Here is a 19,639-nt window from a genome sequence, read left to right as displayed (position 1 = left end):
TTACAGAATACATTTATACATATATCGTTTATTTTTTTGTGTTACCAGCTATTTACAAAGAGGCGAGGGACATCAATATATATATACACATATATGTATATATGTACTAACACGTTAGCAATTGTATTCAAGTAATCAAAAGTATCGTTCGAAATGGTTTTCAAGGTTCATAAATTAAGTGTCTGTCGCATAGATATCTACAACTTAGGCTAGGTATTACGAATAAGCTAGATTTATTTAGAGGGAGAACGTGTGAGTAGAGTAACTACGATTACATACAATATTTTACACCGGCCCAGAAAGCTTGGCTGAAAAAGCAAACACAATTCAGTGTAGTCGTCGTCGGACACAGCCAATTTCAATACACTTGAGGGTTTTACCGTAAGTGGGGAAGATCAGATCAGCAGCAGTGGAGCTTCAAAAATTTTGTCCAGCAATTATAATTATTTCTCCCTTCTTTAGCTTGCCTTGTTCTCTCGTTCTCAAATTAAAATAAAAATACAATACATATTTCGGATGTAGATTGTGCAACAAAAATATGCTAAGAGTCTCTTAGTTCCAGCGAAAGTCTCGGCTTATTGCATTTTGGAAACTTCGAACTTAGTATTGATGATTTCCTCATCCGAGTCTAGCACGGGCAGAGCGGAATCAGCCATCGATGAGGGTATATTCTCCTCTACCCAACGCAAATCGTCCTCTTCAGTGGTTGTTGCTGTGCGCGAATTTGTCGATGTCTTCGGCGTGCCATTCTGACCGCGCATTTTAACGCCATAAGTATCAGCTACAAACTGATCCTCCTCATCTGAAAGGTAAGAATCAAGCAAATTAGCTTTATGGTGTATTTCAAGTTTAGAATGACTTACCCTCTTCATCCTCGTCCTCGGGACTGTCCAGCAGCGGTGTGAATGCATAGCGTTGATTGTTATTTGTCGGTCGCCATAGTATCATAATAACCAGCAACAGCACTGAGAACAGCATGTGCCAGAAGCCCGTATCGATCCAGATATCACGCCAACCCTAAGTGAAGCATGAATATATGTGTTAAAATTTTGCCCATGGCACTCTCATGCTAACCAACAACTCACAGGCGTACAGTTCTCAGTTCTACGCAAACGCAACGCAAACAGCATGAAGATGACGGAAGCGATAACGGCAAAGATCAACGTGTTGGTGAAATGCCTATAGAGCGATAGCTTCACCATGTTTCTAAAATATAAATAGCTCAGTAAACATTCTAATAGCCAAAGAATTCTAGCGTTTACCTTCTTAGCCTGAGCGTCCTGGTTGTCTGCACTAGGGAGGTGAATATCCACCAACAGATAGCTGTATCGAGAACCGCAAGAGGAATGCTGGCCACCAGCAACTCGCTACGATCACTCTTCACGTTGGTGATACGCAAATAGCTCTCCACACAGGCCAGCACAAAGTAGAGAACACCCGCGCCCACAACCCGATGCAGCATGGGACCCAAGCGAGGTCTAAAATAATCACATTTTACTTCTTTGTACTTTGTAGTTCAAGATTTAGTTAGAATCTACTCACTTGACAATTCCAAAGCCCAGACTCATAATGATCACCAGCATTCGAGCCAGTGTACGCTTCGCACAAGATACAAATTCAGCAACCAGCTCCGCGTGTTCCACAGCCAATCCCGTATTGTTGAGGGTCTGGTACTCGGCATAAAAGAAGGCCTTCTCCAGCATACCCAGCAGTATGACGCCACCAATCCAAAACTGAATTCTCAATAGATCTCGCCATTGCGAAAACGAAACAAACAGCCAAATGATGCCAAAGATCACGTAAACAATGCACATGATCAGATAGAACTAACAAACAAGTCAAATTATGTATAAGCTAAACAGAACAAATGAAGTGATAATATCTTACTGGTTTGAATGGCCAGTCTATGGCTGAGATATAACCGTGCGGTCCAAGAAACTCAATGTGAACTATAGCATTGAACTGTTGATTCGCTTGTCCCGGGGCTATGTTCACTTCGATCTCGTATATGCCATCCTCCTTAACGCTGACAATCGAGTTGGTTGTGGGCTGAAAAGGCAGGAAATTAGATACATTTCCCCAACTGAGTGCCTAGCATTTAATCAGCATGTGCGAGCACACACCCAAACAGCGAACCAAAGAAAGGAACACGATAAGCCGACTCTGGACTGATAGCGCAAAAAATGTAAGCAAACATATTTTTTTGTGATATCCAGATGGCCAAGTAGTTGCTGTCTAGCACTTGAGCTGAGTCATGGAAAAATTACCGATAGAGGATGCTTGTTTTCCTTCATAGGGTGCTTCGGCTCCGGCGTGGACGGAACTCCTTCCGTCGGCTTGTCTCCAACCAACACAATCAAGCCGTTGCAGGCATAGGTCTTTGTTACCTGTACGATAACATTGTTTATGCTCGAGTTCTGCTGCTGTGTGGGGTTCTCCGCGATTAGTTGCAGCTAGAAATGTACAACTATAAGTCAACGTTTCTGGGCAACAGGCATGTGAAATGGGAAATGTTTACCATCCGGTCATCAAAGATGCAAGGATGCTCCGTCAGCTTAAAGGTTATTGTCAGATTTGTCTCCGCCTTGGATGTGCATCCCGTAACTAGAGGAAGAAAAAATACGCAATATAGGAAACAAGGGAGGTGTAGGTTAGGAAAAGGATTCGTCACACGTTCATATACACACGTTGCAATAATACTAACTTTGCGCGAAGATCATGGTGTTCGCCAGAAGTGGCCGCTGCTCCCTGATATATGGAATATCCTGGAAAAGTGTATCAAACAGATCATGTAGTTCGGATTGGAACATTTTCTTGGATTCTCAGAAGGATTCTTACTGCGTTGACTTGGATATCGACAATACCGGGGTCGGACTTTGCGGCTGTTCGCGAGACGATTGAAATAAGCCCCAACGCGACTACGAAAAGCGTCCACGTATTCTGCATTTTGATACCGTTTTTCTGTGCTACGTGACAATTTTTAACTTTTATGTTTGCAGAAAATCTAAATAAATAAGAATGTTATTCCTCCTAGGAATTAGAGGTGTCAAGGGCCATCGAGGGCACTATCGATAGTATCGATGGTTTTGCTTCTCTCCAAAGAAGAAGAGTTGGATTTGTCCCATCACTACATAGATTTTTTTTAAATTTTCAAACTTGGAAGAACAGGACTTCTGTCCATGTGGAGGTGAGGTGAGACTGCTCCCGCGAAATTCATCCTTGTTTAGTGGAGTTATCCATGGTTGAGTCCGTCTCCACCCAGCTCTATTCTAATGTTTAATATAAGTATAATGGTTCTTTTTATGTGCGATAAGCGGAACAGCAGAAATTGTACACATAGTATCGGTATTTTTGTGCGATAAGCGATATACCCACATTTCAAACAGCTGTTGTGACATAACCTCGGACTCAAAAAATCGCTATAAAATGCTGCGAAGAGTAAATAGACGATTAAATGTATTAAATGGTATATGTTAATGCCTCTCTTTTTATATTTTAGGTACTGCCAAGTGTGCGGGTGGGTCTGCAATTAGCTAAGCCAACGTCGACGACGGTTAGAAGCAGCAGCGGCAGCGTATATGAACCGGACTACCTAGAGGTTGGATGCAACATTTCTCTTTTCTTCGAAACGTAACCGATTTGTTTGTGGATTTCAGTCACTTAAGCCGAAATTCCCGCAGTACGAAAGCCTTAATGTTCAAATCAAAGGCTATGATTATCCCCAGCTTGAGAGTTACCAACGCTTCCTCCACGGAGTGGCCGAATATCTTGATCTCGATGTGTCGGACTGCTATGCCCTGCCGCCACAGCAAACCCAAGTTCAGCGGCTGCGTCCCAATTCCACAGTCATTGAGGCCGAATACAAGTTGACTACCTACGAACGCAGCCTGCAGCTGAGCAATGTCGATGCCCCCGTCTATCCTCAGTTCCTGCGGATAGCCCAGGCTGCCTTACCCGAAGGTGTGAGCCTGACAGTGCAGGAGCACACAGATGACTGCGAGGAACGTCGCTATGTGCCCGACAGGGATCTGCTCGACCTCAAGGCAGAACTGGAGCGCATGGGTGGTGCGAGCACCAAGAAAAAGTAACTTCGCAATTTGGCAAACATTTAATGCTAAGATTTAATGAATAACCTGTGTGTGTATAGAGTATAGAGAGAACCTATGCATAAAAAACTTTCCTATTTAAAGCTTTGCACTAAGTTGGACGGCAGTAGTTACAAATGAATGGAAGACGGAAGCTCTAAGCCAAAAAGGTATAAACTTAGCAATTGCACTATGAATTATTCAATTAGACCACACCAAAGTGGACCACCTTGATGGAGGACGATGAGGAAGAGTTGGCATTTTTACTGCTGCTCTGCTTCGGATCATCCTCGCGGCGACGCGCCGGAGGCTTGGTCACATCTAAAACGAATCAATTTCTCCTTAGTTATAAGATCTTCTTTGGCAACGCATTTACCTACTTGTGTTGATCGGATTGAAATCCTTTAAGTAATCATCATGGGGATGACAAAGTGGCAGGCTGTCGGCCAGCTCCTTTTTCGGATTAGTCAGATGTCGTGCTACCGGTCTGGAGTATCCATTTCGCTTCGGCGGCATTGGTTTCTCCTTGCGAGGAATCTCCTGGTAAAGTGGAAAACATCAAGGTAAACATAGTACTCGTCATTAAGACGCCGCAGATCTTACCGGGACCACTGCCACTTGGATTGTATCCGAGAACTTGACTTTGTTCTTCTCAGCCGTTTGAGACTTGGCACTGGGCGTGACCGCCTCGCCGTTGACAGGCGCGGCAGCCGGATTAGACAGTATAGAGGCTGTTGGTTTCTTGAGCAGCAAGCGCTTCTGATATTCTTCACTGGACACCGTGGGCAGCATGGCGGGTATGTTGCCAGACACAAGTGGGTGTTGGTAGAACTTGGGCTGGTAAGCCGCCGCTGGGGGCGGTGCATTGAACAGACCCAGTTGTGAGCTTTGTTCAGGGATTGCCGGAGGAGGCTGAGGACGGGGCGGCGGGCTGCTGGTCATGGGTAGGCCTACCGTTTGATCTGGCACATCCTGGGACCAAACATTGCCATTCGAATGGGTGCTTTTCACTGGTGTCTGCAGATGGCTACCGCTCTTCAAGGATAGACCCGCCAAAGATGTAGTTGGAGGATGTGCTGCAATGCTTAGCTTGGGCAGTGGGGGCCTTAGCTCGGGCTTAGGTATGTTGATCTTGATCATCTCTGCATTGAACACTTTCGACTTAAACGATGGCAGAGGTGGCACATAATTCTTTAGGGCCTGCTGCTGGTTTTGCTGACCCTGGCCCGTGCGCAACAGCTCAGAGCAGGTCGACTGGGAGCAAGCGGATTCAGAGCGCAGATCACAGGTCAAGCTGAGATTGCCATTGGCACGGTCTTCCTCATGGATTATGGCAGCGGCCTGACTGAACGACACCTGAGCAAATTCGCCCAGACTGGTAATGCACTTGGTTAGATTGTACAGATCCATAAACAGATCATAGTCCGCCACATCCTGGGCGATTTCGAAGGCCTCGGCAAACAGATTTTTTCTGTGAAAAGATTGCTTTGATGAGTGCCAACAAACAACATTGCTTGAACTGCAACTTACCGCAGCAGAAAGAAGCAAAAGCGTCGCTTCAGATCGTACACCTGATCACTAAATTCGTCCTTCGTTTCCTCGGACAGCGTGTGTGCGAAGGTTTTTAAAGCTCTGGCCATTAGCTCTATCCGCGGCCGCCGTTGATCGCCGCCGAAAAACACATAGTTGGCTATTTTGTGAAGGGTTATCAGGCACATGGCTCCATATGTTTCCCAGTTAAGAGCTGCCAGGACATTCACGGCTCGGTCCGGCTGCTGCAGTCGCAAGTACTTATCCGCTATGACGTCCGCGGTGAGTCCGGAGTTGTGTATATCGCCTCGCATGCCAGCTCCACCAAAGGTGCGCATACAAGCCAGCGGCCCCTGCTCGTAGATCAGCAGAAGCAAGCAATCGGTCTGGGCATAGGTGTGCGTAAAGCTCCCCAAATCTGGCTTCCGACTAAAGGCAATGTGCAGCAGCGTAGGCTGTGCCACAAAGTAGTGCGAAAGATCCAGCAGGCTCAGTGGCGTCACATTCTCGCTGACCAACTGATGGCCAATTGTAGCCAAAGCCAGGTCGAAGCACTGCAGCACAGATCGCTCATTGGCCACGCAGAGCATGGCGGAGTCACAGTGCCAGGCACACTGGTGGGGCACAATCTCGATTTGATTCACGTACTTGGTGGTCTGCAGGACGAGATCGTGCAGGCAAATGTTTTGATCGATGCTACCCAAGAAGAGCTTCTCCTGGTCGGGGCTGAAGGCGAAAGAGCAGATCTGAGCGCCCATAGGGATGGAGGTAATCGCGGTGCGTTGCATCTTCCCTGTGGCCAGCTCATAGGAACAAATCTCGGCGCTGATTTCACCCTTGCGCGATACTTTCTGTTCCAACGTGATGATCTGGCTCTCGCTGCTTCGCAGAAAGTCCACACATAGTGGATCGTTTTCCGACCAGCAGTAGGCCATCGATTCCAGCTGCAAACTGATAGATCGGATTGGGTGATTAATCGAGTATGCTTACAGGAGACAGGGATAACCTACCCCTTAATTTTGAACACATGAATGTTGGCACGATCCTGATCTCTGACCGTGGGTCGCCAGGGATACACCTCGTTCTGCGAGGACTGCGTCCACACCACAAACAGATCGAAGCTTCCATTCACTGTTAGATGGCGTGACAGCTTACGCTCTGTGGCGCCCGGTATGATTACATGAAATATGCGCGGATCCATGTTGGCAATCTTCTCCGGCCCCTGCGACCGTGCATTGGGACGCTGCAGATGCACGACCGTCAGCTGGTTCGTATTGTAGGCCAAGACGATGTGGGAACGTGTAAAAAATGCTAAAGCCAGCGACAAAACAAAAAAGCACAATCGACAAAGCTGAATGAGCGGCTCGAACAAAACATGGAAAGAGCTGTGTGTGTGGTGTGGTGGGTGGAGGAGTGTGAAGGTGTGGAGGGAGGCGCATATTTATGGCCAACAAAACAAGCAAGCAGATTAATTAAAAATTACAATAATTGCATGAACATGCATGTGATGGTTGTGATGGCTGCGGTGCATGCGTGTGGCTTAGGCTGAGGCTGGGACTTTTACTGTGTGTTGGTGTGGGAAAGTGCAAACGTAGTCGCACTTGTTGCAAATGCAAATTTCTCCATAGCTGCAACGACAGCAGCAACGGGCACAAGTGCCACTGCCATATTGAAGCAGTAATACTCTATCCACGACTACCAGGGACACCACGAAGTAGATTATACCCTGTCACACACTCACCATCGGTAATGACCTCGGCGGCCAATTTGCCAACTAGATACTTCTCGAAGACCATCCGCAGAATGTCGCCCGTGTAGATGTCGACACAAATGTGCGCAATGATGCCATTGGCAAAGAGCAGCAGCACCTGTGCCGCATCCTGCCACTCGGAATGGATAACCTTGTGTTGACGTAGTAGATCCTCCAGCTTCTTGAGATTATCCTTGAGGCGACCAGCCGCCTTCCGACTGTTATTTTTTAGGACGGCCAGACCATTTCGCCTCTCGGTGTAGTCCCGCTTGGCCAACGCCGTCAAGTCCGGATCCTGCTCCTTCTGCCGCATGTACCGAAACGCGCCCAAGTCGTTGCTCTTGATGCGCACTTCATCTCGCAGCGTCGTCCAGAAGTGGGTCTCACTAAGCAGCATTCTTAGACGATATTAAGCCTAAACGCATCGATTTGCATGGCCGCGAAATGGGTGTCACTACGTTGGATTTGCTTCTCCTCGGCGCAACTGCGACTGTGTTTCCTACGTTTGCACTACTTTTTACGGATCTGGCCTACAGCGCGAGACTGTTAGGCTGTTACTTTACGTTGCTGCGATCAATAAAAAACGTTTGAAGTGCACTGAAAAATGTTGTAATTTTTTTTTTATCTCGAAACGTAAACACTGAAAATTTGTTGGAATTTAGAGCTGGCACTTGGCTGACGATCAGTGACGATCAACGATAGAATATACCGACTGATACCGTCAAAATATACCGTCTCATTCGCGAAATGTACTGATGAAAAATGTTTGTTTTTATTTGAGGTGAATCCTTTATAAGGCTGTCTATATAAAATAATATTACTATAAAACAGATCATCGATTTCACTAATCACAATATTCATCATCGTCACTGTTATTTTCCTTGTCATTTTGAAGAGATTTCATTTTTCCGATTTGAAATTTTTGCACCGTTTTTGTCTTTTATATTTTTACTTTTCACCTACATATAATAGATTTAAAATGTTGCATTTTTAAATCGCTTGCTCATTTTGATTAAATTTACCGCTCACATTGTCGACGTCCAAATATACCGAAAGTAAACGGTCACCCTGCTGACGATCACTTGTTGCTGGAGCGACAATCGTTATCGATCCAATTGGGGTGATTGGCGCCAAGAATTGAAATCTAATAACAAATTTAATTTAGCTTAGATTGTCTTTCGAGCAAATCCTATTCATTATCGCAGAAAAGTTTTTATTACCCAACCAACAGTCGTCTGCGATTTCCAGGTTGAACTATGCTCGAGGGTCTGCAGAGTTGTCGCCATTGACATTATCTTATCAATGTTAATAAAGAGCCTACGTATAAGTGGGGACCACAACGACCGACAAATGCCGCACTAGACGCAATAAACTCTTGGCTTGGCTTATTTTTAAACATTTTTGTATTTATTGATTTCACCATCAAATCAGATTGCAATCAATTTATTCACAGTAGTTTTCTTCGTTCTTTGCTCGTTATCAATGAAATACGCTTAGGGACACTATATCTAGCTAATTAATGGACTAAATAAACAGCAACGTATCGATAATAATAATTATATAATAATAGTAATAGTAACTAAAGTGTATATCGCATTTGAAACTTAACAGAAAACGGTTATGGTTACAATTACGTATGTTTACTCGTATGTATATTCAGCGCAGTGCAGATCGTATCGGTTGGATCTTTACTACATAAATATATACATATATATATATATACATGTATATATGGCGACTTGCTTATCCAACACTTTGTGCTTACAAGCTAAACAAACTAAATGGCGGGGGGCCAACGAAACGCCTCATCTATTTACAATAAACTCTGAGCGCAACCCTACCCTCTCTCTATTTACATTTATATCAAAATATCAACCACGTTCTATACATACATATATTGTATCTTTAACTAAATAGCAGCCTTTTTAAATTTTGATAACTTTTTTGCCGAATCCAATCGAGCTTAAGTCGTTGCTTTTTTTGGCCTCCATATACTGCAGATTGTACTTGACTCTATAGCAATTATATAGCAAATAGCAAATAAATTGTGTTATGGAAATCGTGGTGTAGTGTACGTGGTGCGTGTTTTGCGTTGGCCAACGTTCAACGTCAACGTCTCTTTCAAGTCTCTCGAGTTCGTTTTCATTTTCATTTTGTTTTCTCTTTTCTGTTTTGGATTTGCCTTAGAAGCTAGTTAACTAAAAAATTTGCGCTCGTTGGTTTCGATCGTCTAGAAAAAGGATTACAATTACAATTAAGTTGCAGCAGTCGCGTCTACATATGCACAGATTGGGTTTCTCTCCTCTTTCTTCTTCTCCATCTCCTTCTTCACTGTTAACTATCCATCCGTCTATCGCTCCTGGGAGTGAGTGCTTGGGGGGTGCTTTCTCTCCTCTAAAAATCGTAAAACTCGTTCGATTTGTTATTGAAGCGACGCGTCAGCACATAGACAACCGCCTCATAGGTGGCCATCATGATTGCCGTGTTTGGAATCTGTCTGACCAGCTGCGTGGCCAAGCCTCTGTGGGTGCACAAAATATTGAGAGGATGGAGCAATTAGTGGCCTGGAATACTTGGCAAATAATAATAACTATAAAGCAGAGTCAGCACGCTCGCACGGTGCGGGTCCGAGTGATAATCAAATTAAGGTAAACAAACAGAACAAGATGCGACGCAAAAGAATGATTTCTTAAATAGATTTCACGCCGAGGCGGGGGTAAAGATTTGGGGAAGCCACGAAGTCGTGGGTGGCGTGTTATGATAATGAATTATAGCGTTGGAAATGCCAACAATCTAAAAAAGCATCCGCTTTATAATATAAATGTGTTTCTTTTTATAGAGGATGCGCTTCAGGGCAATAATTCTATAAAAATGAAACGGGAGCAAGCTTGTGGGATTCCCTATAACAATCTTTCAGTTCATTCTGAGTTGTTCTCTGATTAAACTAAAGAAACCCCCAACCAGTGGGGATTCCTACGCACCTATACAGTCCAGGTCTGCCCTCCTCCTTCCACACCGTATGCAGTGTCTGCCAGAAGGAATTGTACTTGTTGCCCTCCTCGCGCAGCCGAGTACGTGCCACCTCGTGCGGATACGCAATGCAGGAGGCGATTGTCTTCGAGACGGCACCGGCCATCATGAACTCCAAAAAGTCCCGCGAGCCCTTGGTGTCTGTTTGCCTCTGATTGCGTTGCTCCAACTAAAAGCAAAAAAAAATGGAAGAATAATCGGGGGGATTCCACAAGCCGAAACCTAATCACACGACTTTCTCATACCAATTTGGATTTGATGAACTCGTAGATGACAAAGTGCACCATGGTCTCGCAGATGCCAAAGTAGCTGGCCGTGATGCCCTTGTAGAAGGCCGCAATACCGCCCTGGGCATACACACGCTCGATGCACTGCCGCACTGTCATTTGCACCTTGGAGTTGTGGTCCAGTTGCATGCGGGTCTTCACAAACCAAATGGGATTAGTGGCCGTGGATGAGACAAAGCCAGCACTGGCCGCACTCATGATGTGCACCAGCGGGGAGTCACGTTCAACGAAACTGATAAAAGACCGCAAAAATCCAAGAATGAATACGAGCAGTAAATTTATGAATAGAGGCTTTCACTTACCCCAAACTGTTGAGCGAGTTCTTGGTCTGTGAGTAGGTGCAAAAGTAAATGGCACGAGAGGGCGCAACGCCTACGAGATTCGGACCAAGACCTTTGAACAGAGCACGTGGACCCTCGTTCTGGACAATGTGTCTGGGAAGAGGAAGGAAATAAGGAATGAAATAAGGTAATGATATACCGCAGACTTATACACTTACCGCAGACACTGGATGATGCTCATGGATTTGGGGGTTGTCGATGAGATGCCGCAATGGGAAATGGCCATAATCTGTAAGGAGTACAGGCAAAAAATGCAATTAAAAGCTGCTCAATCATGGATGCCAGGACAATGGAGATGAAAATGTTGTGTTGTGGCAGAGGTTGGCGGTTGGGATATATGGCAATGTGGCTGGAATGTGGTGGATCATGTGTGTGTATGTGTTGTATGAGAAATAGGTAAAAAAGAAGTTGGTACTACCCTACGCACACCCCCAATCACCTGTGGCTGTGATCTGTTACGTAATATCGTTGTGCTTAGCTTACGTCGTTGTTCCGGCCTCAACAGCTCAGAGGGGCCGCCATTGGCCGGTCCACTCCCCGTTGGCTCCACGAGCCTAGAGGATGGCGTCATGAATGCCGTCGAGCTTTGCAGACGCGTCTTGACCACCTCCAGGGGGCATGTTACCACGGCTCCAACGGTGCCAGCGGATCTGTTGGAAGCAAGGAAACCAAAGAAACATCAGTAATCCGCTTGGAAAATGTTCCCCCATCTAAAAATAGTTGCGGTCGCCTCCCCCAACAAAGAGATAAAGTGCTTTGACATGGTGTGTGTGCCAAAAGTGTTTGAATATCATAAAAATAAATCGCATTTGGCAATCGACCACGCAGAAATATACAAATGAGTAAATACACTCTTTCTCTCGTTCATATCTCATCTCAAAAACTCGTATTTCTTCGATTTGCGCAATTCCTTCGCTTAAATTGGTTTTTCGTTGGGGCACTATATCTAGTATATCTCGAAAATCTGTACAAGCATGTCACCCCTTCCATTTACGAGTCGAATTCCATTTTCATTTCAAGTGGAGGGCCGTTTTGATTGGTTCATTGCATTCTGCTCCATGTAACATGGCGGGGCTAGGGGCTTTGAGTGAGAGGGGGGCTGTTATCCATTAAGTAGTCCAGTGAATTATAGAAAATTTTCTATTTCATTTCTCATTTCACATGCAAATCAAGGTCATGTCATGTAATTGTTTACTGGCTTGTGAAATCGCTGGCATTCCGAATCAGAATGCAGATGTCGGTTCTCACAGAACACAAGGAAATCTCACACCCACACAAATATTTGAATGGAAAGATTGCTTAGGGTAATTTCGCCTGGACGAATGTGCATAATTGAGTTAAACTTTTTATTGAAATAACCATTCAAATTATATTACAGAGATATCAAATCTGATGCATAGCCATGAGAGTGCAACAGCGCTATCGTAAGAGATCCATCGATGATTCCATCCAACAACATGCAAGACGTGTGCCTGATCGACTCGAGATTCGCAGTTAAGGGGAAACTCCCGCATTCACCTTAAAGTTAACCTTGCCAAAAAAAATACAACCCTCCAAAATTAATTATACACGACCTTTCCCAAAAGGAGAAATAAAACAAACCAAACCAACACACTGATTACCTCTATCATTATCAACAAATTGGAAATTTTGAGATAAAAGTGCCATAATCACTTTGCTATCTAGGGAATGTATTTGTATTTATTCGCCGGAGCATACCTCGTGATCGCAGAACTTGTAAATTGGCGGTTGGCAACAGAACAGCGAGAGAATCATGAAATTCGATTATAATTATAATAATCCACGGCAATGACCGCCACACGAGACGGAAAATAGTTATGCAACAAAGAAATATAAAAGAAGGGGATGGAAAACGGGACAGAAGAGAAACACGACAACAAGTTTGATCGATGAAGCAGAAAGTTTCCTGCAACAGGCACGAATGTCTCCTTTAATCCCTGGAAAGTACAGAAATTAATCAACGTTGGCATCTTCGAATGTGGGCTGGGGCTGGGGCTGGGATTGCAGTGGAGCCAGTGGGTAGTCGAGAACCGGTCCGTACTGGTTACGGATTGACCCCCGCCTCTGGGGCAGATAACCTTTGCCAGCCCCGCGAATGAATTGCAATTCGGTCGGACAAAGCGGGACTATCCGGACTATCAGCTCCTATCAGCGATGGCCCCAGGGCCCCACGTCTGTCCCCATACTATATTTATATGGATGCTCAGTCCCAGGCGGAATCTGTGACATAATTACTGCGAAACCGGTAGGAACCGAAACCAATCCAAAGAGAGAGCAACGCGAACACGCCATATGCTCCAGCAATCTCCTTTTTCCTTTTCCAACTTTTTTTTGGCAATGTTTGACACATTTATAGGCAGCCTCTTCGCACCCGCTCGGCAAGCACAGGCCTGATTAAACAATTGCACAAATATAATCACATTTAATCAATGGATTAATGGTCAAGTGTTCCGACTATTGAATTACAATTAGCATCTGGCTGCCACTTCACGAGAAAGTATTTAAGGCAAGCCGTGTTTGCCCTGCAACGTGCCAGACACAAGGATAGACGATGGGCAAACACGAGAGCGATAGACGTTTCGGTTACGGTTGCGGCTGTTCGGGGAACTGGGAGTCACGGATCAACAGGTTAACGGACTTGAGGAATGAAATCGTTTCAATTTAAGGGGGAATTTGTTAGCCTCCCAATCTGGGGATTTCATCTGAATCAACATAAAATATACAAACAGCTGCGCTGGAGAGCAGATTCTTATCCGCATTCGTCTTGACAACGAATAAAATGAGACAGAGACAATCCCTAGAAAACCTGTATGTAATCCAGCGATGACCACTTCCGACCTAAGCGAATGCTGCAAAAAAGAATCTACAGAAACAACATACATGACGTGTGCATGACATTAATGCTCGGCTCGAGTTATGCGTTTGTTGTTGTTCAAATGCAAAAATTCTGCTCACCGCTGATCTAATCCCTCATTGAAAAAACTTTTTCCCTTGCTAATGGAAACAAAATATAATTATCCATGCCATCATGAAGATATCAATTAAAAAATAATGTGTGAAACATGTGAAATTCTGAATATTTTTGCAACAAGTAGCTTTATTTTCAAGTACACACGAACGTGTACGTAGAACCATATCTAGCCGCATCGGGACTCCCGATCGATGGCCTCCCCCCCGGCCGCCGCTGACGGAACATGTGTGAAATGTGCGAAATGCAGCCGGTCCGGTTAATGTTAATGCGCTATTTATCTGTTTTTTGACATTGGTCGGGTTCGCCGATGTTGTTCGCCCCACAAACACGCGCTCTCTGGTGGCAGATAAGAGGTGGAAACTTCGGGGCCTAGCAGACATGGTCTATGGACGAGACGTTCAAGTGTAAAAAGTGTGGGAAACCGAACCTGATAATTCCCTTAACCGATGCGTCAGCCCTCTCTGTTGGGGAGGCTTTTGTCCAGCAGCTGCCTAAGAGTCCCCCACCTGTTCCTCCCCTCCCCAACCAACGCTCGGCACTGGGCACTGATAAAGACGTCTTGGCGGGGGCTACATCTTATCAAGAAATATTTCGAGTTTTTTTTTTGTATTTTTTTTTTGCGTTTCGCAGACTGAAGTTTCGTCTTATCAGTGCCATTCTAAATTTTTTTCTTCTTTTTGCTAACGTTTTTTCTTTTTCTTTTGGCGTTTTGGTTTTTGTTGTTTTAGATTACGAAATTTATGGAAAATTTTGAATGTTTTTGTTTCTTTCTTTTATGGGTCAAAAGAATCAAGGTTAAACGGAATGTTGCCATTTGCATTTGTAAATGGAATGGGTTAAAGCTGTACGCATTTCCAAGAAACGGGAATGTTGGAAAAACAAACAAGTTTCAAAATTCAAAGGCCGCCATGATGGATCCACTGCTTTTCTGTTGAACTGCTTGCCTAACTGTACATAATGAACCGATGCAAAACAGCTGACTTTCACGTGTTGTTGGATTACAAAAAACAATGAGTTCCAAAACATATGTATTCAAATTTTCTAGTGAAAAATGGACATTCCTTAGATGAAATGCATTCAGTATTTATATAAAAAAAGATCGCTAAGATTCGATTTTAATTTTGGTTTTTATTAAATAAATTCTATATAAACTTGGCACGCGACCTTCTATAGAAAAATATATGTATACATAAACATCATTTGTAAATAAAAATCTTTCCCTGACAATATATCTATGTATATGTTCATATACAACGGTACAACATATACAGCCAATAAAAATGTTTATATTTATATTAAGAAAATATGTGTCTAGATCAAGAGCAGAATAAAACAGGACGCCCTTGACACAATTTTTGCCTATAGGAAATGTTTGCAAACATTTTATCAGCAAACTGAATAAATTATCAAAAGCAAAGCAATGCCAAAAATTCAAATAAAACGAATAGAAGATGATAAGGAGTCAAAGAAGATAAATAAATGATAATGAGAGAGGACAAAAACGATAGATAAATGCGAGCAAATAAGAGTAACTTTCCATTTATTCATTCATTTATGTATCTAAGTGTTCACACCTTTAACTGGAAGCACCTTATGGCGCCAGAAAGCGACCTTAGATGCCAGTATACCCATCCCCGAAAACGAGCAAGCGGGACAGATACATTGTTACGGGTTTCCAAAAAATAAATTCAAAAATGCGTACGTGCGGGAAGACATGTCGCTTAGAGCCAAAAAAGAGAACAGGAGGGAAACCAAAAACGAAAACAAATCACAGCTGATGGAAAAATCGAAAAAGTCCATAGAAAAATGTGTCGAAAAAGAACTGAAGGAATTCTGATGGATGCGAAAAACTAAGAAGCTATCTACGGGTTGCAAGACCTAAACGTAACTATATAATATAGTAATCCGATCTTGTGTATTTATTGAGTTCAGCAAAACAGGAAAGGTCGCTTTCAATGCTTCCTTCTCTGTGCTAAAAACATTTATTATTTTTTTTTTAACAAAAACCGCGTCTAAAAATAATCAGAGAAATGAAATGCGATTACGAGTATTCACAACATTCGGGCAGAGCAGAAGTGACATTGTTTGTTCTGTATTATCTCGTACTACCCTACCCCCCTCCACGGCGCCACCTGAGATTGGCAGCAATGTTGTTTGTTGCATTCGATTCAAACGCCTTCAGCCGCCTTCAACCAGCCGCCGACGAGTCAGTGTGCCAGAAAAAGTTTATTTGCCCGGGGCGACCGTCTAGAAAAACCAAAACAAAAATCCAAATCGCTTGCCAAGCTCAATTTAGAATGGGGGTTTCTATGAGTATATAAAAATACAAAAAAATAACAATGTATACGCGATAATTGGGGGTAGAATTGAGAATAGAGAAATGTGCAGTGTGTTTTTGCCAAAATTTCGAAAACATACCAAAACCTCGTACATACATATGTATTTAGATCTGAATTGTCTAGAGTCTAGACCAATTTAACAATTTTCTTTAATTGCCGATTGTTGTCAAATAAATTATGTCTTTAAATGCCATCATTATTTGCATATTATGAGGACCGACTTTTCTATACAAAGTACAGTCTAAATACTGCAGTTCAAACATCATTTAATCGAAATTTAAGTAATTAAAACGTTTCCATTGACAATAGAGGTTTAATTCAGTTTTGATACAAACATACATATATATTAGAAATCAATAAAATAGAACACAATAAAATACAAAATTAAAAAAGTATTTAATCGCTATATCGTTGAAAATTTATAGTTTTCTTTACCATTCAGTTGGAAAGAGTTTTGTAATTTCCTTCATGTACAGTTTTCAAAATGTTTACATTGAGTTTAAAGCAGCTTTGGGGTGTGCTCGACTATGTAGATGGATGGTCGGATGCATGTCGGTTAATTGCACGTTTGCTTTTGGTTTTATTTATAGCGATATAACAATGTGGGGCCGCCGGAGCAAGGCAAGGTTGTTTTTGCCTTAGTTTTCACAACGTGTACAAACACGAGACACACACACACACATACAGCCCACCCCCCGTTTTGTGGTAGTTCTAGCAACAGGGTTACAAATACTTGGGCATTAAGAAAGCTCTGGCTGCAACGTGAATGCTTTTCAACAGTTTTTTCTGCGCTTTAAGTGCACAACACATACGCAAACATATGTATATAATACTTACATATGTACCTGTACACTAGTATAGTATATAAGAAAGAAGTCTTACGACAGTAAAATGTGAACATTGAAACGATTTTCTTGAGTTGTTGTTTAACTGCTGATAAAAAGGCTTAGTCCAGCGCAGGCCGGCCGGCAAAATTACTCAGCTCTGGAGCCCCCTGTCTGTCATGGTGACGTTTTGTGGCGTTTTAGGGGGCGACACGCTGGGGTTACTGTTGGGGCTAACAAAACATGCACATAGGGCCTCCGTCAAGGCCATGTCAAAAGTTCCATTCCATGTTCCATCAAACACCCACCAACCTTTCGTTCCTGTTTCTGATACATTTACATACATTTCCCGAATGACCAGAGGCTCGACTCCTCTTTCTGTCATTGTCTTTCTTTGCTTCTTTCATTCTTTCTCCTTCCAACAAATACGGAACCAGAACAGAACAGAGTCACAAATAAAGCCGCCATCTGAACTTTCCGATCACCTACACAAAGCACAATGGAAGCAACAACACGAACTGCTTCGGAGAGACACGGATCCCTCCCCCAGGCACTCGAACGGGTTCAAGAGACTGATATGCCTCGCAGCGTGCGGCCCGTGTGTGTGTGCGTGTGTGTGTGTAGGGTGCAGGTAAAAATAAAAACAAAGTCAGATGCGCGGTCCCGGGTCTAAAAATAGAAACGATAAAAGCGACAATCATAATAATAACAGAAACAAAAACAGCAGCAAGAACAACAATGCAATTGAGCTTGTTAATGCCCGCCGCCAGAGTTATGGAACTCGAATTGGACATTGCCTGTAACGTGATTCAAGCAATAGCAATGAACCGAGTAGAGAAAGTAAAATAAAGAGAGAGAGGGGACAAGGGATAGGAAGGAGAGCTCCTGCATAACATGAGCTGATAAATGACCAATGTATGTACAGTATGTATTTTTGTTGCACATATTTACATACATATCCTGGGTATATTTGTGTTCTTAACCAAATTTCATATCTATTCTTGATTAGCATCAAGCCACGCTCCTCTTAATTTAGTAGTAAAAGAGCGCTAATTGGGTTAACGTATAATTAGTGGAAGTCCTGATCGGATAATTATTACAGCCATAACCACGAGAAAGTATATATAGTCCCTTGCGATTATGATGGGTATTCGTCAGTCGTCACTCTGCTTTACCGCTCTTATTCTATAGTACTTTTAGTACTCATGTCCCCTCTTGCGGTGACGTTTATCTCGAATCCAAAATGGTTGTTCGCCAATCGCTGAGGACTGCAGAGCAGAGAGCAGAGCAGCTGTCCCCCAAAACACGTGAACGGAGCATGGCTCTCTTAAATTATTTTGCTGTTTGTTCTTCGGTACCCTTTCAAAGAATGATATTATTTTTACCAGATGTTTTCAACGCACAAACGGAAGACCGTCCAACCTTATAAAGCGTATATGCATATTCTTGATCATCAATATCGATCGAGTTTAGTTTATAAATGGAAACTGCAAGCGTATCATAAGATTCGGTGCGCCGCAGTTCGATTTTCTTTCGGCCTTTCTTTTTTGGCGCCATTGCCAACTATTGCCAACCACCCCCCCGGCCTGTCGCCGGAGGCCAGGTCAAATTTACTTGAACGGGCTGCTTCTATGCGGCTAACTAAATCTAATCGCAATTGCGCCGTTTTAGAGATTCAACGTATTACTATGTACGAAACGAAATCCAAGCAAAACCGGTTTGTTGTACGTCTGTTGGAGCCTGACCTGCGATAAGACGCAATAGTTGCCCCAACAAACATACGAAAAATAAAGAAAATAGATTCCACTTACCCGCCGGCAATCAAATGAATGAAAGTATCTGCCTTGTTTTGAGCCATGCTCTCGCTCTCTCACGCTCTTCCGTCACTTAATATTCAATCAGTGATTGATTAAATAGCCACTAATTAACGCGCACTTGAGATTTACAAAAACAGGCAGCACAAAAAACTACTTTTGAAGGCACGACGACGCGACGTAGCGCGTAGGTGGACGGCGGGCCCAAAAGCTGCCGTGGGCCGGGGGGCCCGACCGGGGCTTATCCCAATGGATTTGTATTGGTATTGGTTTAAACTTTTCTTAATTATTTCACCAGGTCCAAGAGAACTTTCAGCGGTGCAAATTCTTCTGCAATTCAGCTGCTTTTTTTTTGGCAATGACAAGTTATGCAACTGCAACGGTATTCACTGATAACGATTATAGTTAATTATGACAATTATGCGCACGGCGCCAAGTCCATCGAGCACTCGTTTAATTGTTTAAATGTTTCTTAATGTTTAAATAAATCAGGTAGAAATAAATCCGCAGCTCGAAAAAAACACGTCCGGATCTATCGTTGTAGATTTATCGTTATCGGATTTATAGCGTCTCGTATGATGAAAACCCGAACTTAGCCCACTTAAGCCCCATCTATTTAAATAGTTCAACTATTTGAGCTAAATGGC

General features: G+C 43.4%; 4 protein-coding genes across 5 annotated transcripts; 1 reads left to right on the top strand and 3 right to left on the bottom strand.

The window, feature by feature from the left end:
- Positions 1-8: 8 nt before the first annotated feature.
- On the bottom strand, positions 9-3,082 carry LOC4816781 (transmembrane protein 87A). The gene is made up of 10 exons (XM_001356515.4): positions 2,839-3,082; positions 2,705-2,765; positions 2,519-2,604; positions 2,268-2,453; positions 1,888-2,049; positions 1,543-1,826; positions 1,263-1,478; positions 1,086-1,206; positions 864-1,017; positions 9-802 (listed from the first exon to the last, which is right to left on the bottom strand). Exons 1-10 carry the CDS (start codon positions 2,944-2,946, stop codon positions 576-578), a joined length of 1,605 nt encoding a protein of 534 aa, XP_001356551.1. The 5' UTR covers positions 2,947-3,082; the 3' UTR covers positions 9-575.
- Positions 3,083-3,214: 132 nt separating this feature from the next.
- mRpL48 (mitochondrial ribosomal protein L48) lies at positions 3,215-4,201 on the top strand. Its single transcript, XM_001356514.4, has 3 exons — positions 3,215-3,438; positions 3,500-3,598; positions 3,657-4,201. The coding sequence occupies exons 1-3, from the start codon at positions 3,427-3,429 to the stop codon at positions 4,086-4,088; spliced, it is 543 nt and encodes a 180-aa protein (XP_001356550.2). The 5' UTR covers positions 3,215-3,426; the 3' UTR covers positions 4,089-4,201.
- Positions 4,094-8,069, bottom strand: frtz (WD repeat-containing and planar cell polarity effector protein fritz). The gene is made up of 6 exons (XM_001356513.4): positions 7,357-8,069; positions 6,626-6,926; positions 5,616-6,566; positions 4,689-5,556; positions 4,466-4,625; positions 4,094-4,406 (listed from the first exon to the last, which is right to left on the bottom strand). The coding sequence occupies exons 1-6, from the start codon at positions 7,760-7,762 to the stop codon at positions 4,291-4,293; spliced, it is 2,802 nt and encodes a 933-aa protein (XP_001356549.2). The 5' UTR covers positions 7,763-8,069; the 3' UTR covers positions 4,094-4,290.
- A 723-nt stretch (positions 8,070-8,792) lies between these two features.
- Positions 8,793-19,550, bottom strand: Rim2 (replication in mitochondria 2). 2 transcript variants are annotated; one of them, XM_015180470.2, is made up of 7 exons: positions 18,990-19,550; positions 11,442-11,673; positions 11,182-11,252; positions 10,985-11,116; positions 10,641-10,914; positions 10,347-10,564; positions 8,793-9,886 (listed from the first exon to the last, which is right to left on the bottom strand). In XM_015180470.2, the coding sequence occupies exons 1-7, from the start codon at positions 19,034-19,036 to the stop codon at positions 9,760-9,762; spliced, it is 1,101 nt and encodes a 366-aa protein (XP_015035956.1). In that variant the 5' UTR covers positions 19,037-19,550; the 3' UTR covers positions 8,793-9,759. The 2 variants fall into 2 exon arrangements, with proteins under 2 accessions (XP_015035956.1, XP_002132619.1); XM_002132583.3 differs by having other exon boundaries at positions 11,463-11,673.
- Positions 19,551-19,639: the final 89 nt, after the last annotated feature.

Source organism: Drosophila pseudoobscura, chromosome 4 (assembly GCF_009870125.1).
Source record: "Drosophila pseudoobscura strain MV-25-SWS-2005 chromosome 4, UCI_Dpse_MV25, whole genome shotgun sequence".
Lineage (NCBI taxonomy): Eukaryota > Metazoa > Arthropoda > Insecta > Diptera > Drosophilidae > Drosophila > Drosophila pseudoobscura.
This window is presented reverse-complemented; position numbering and strand designations above follow the sequence as displayed.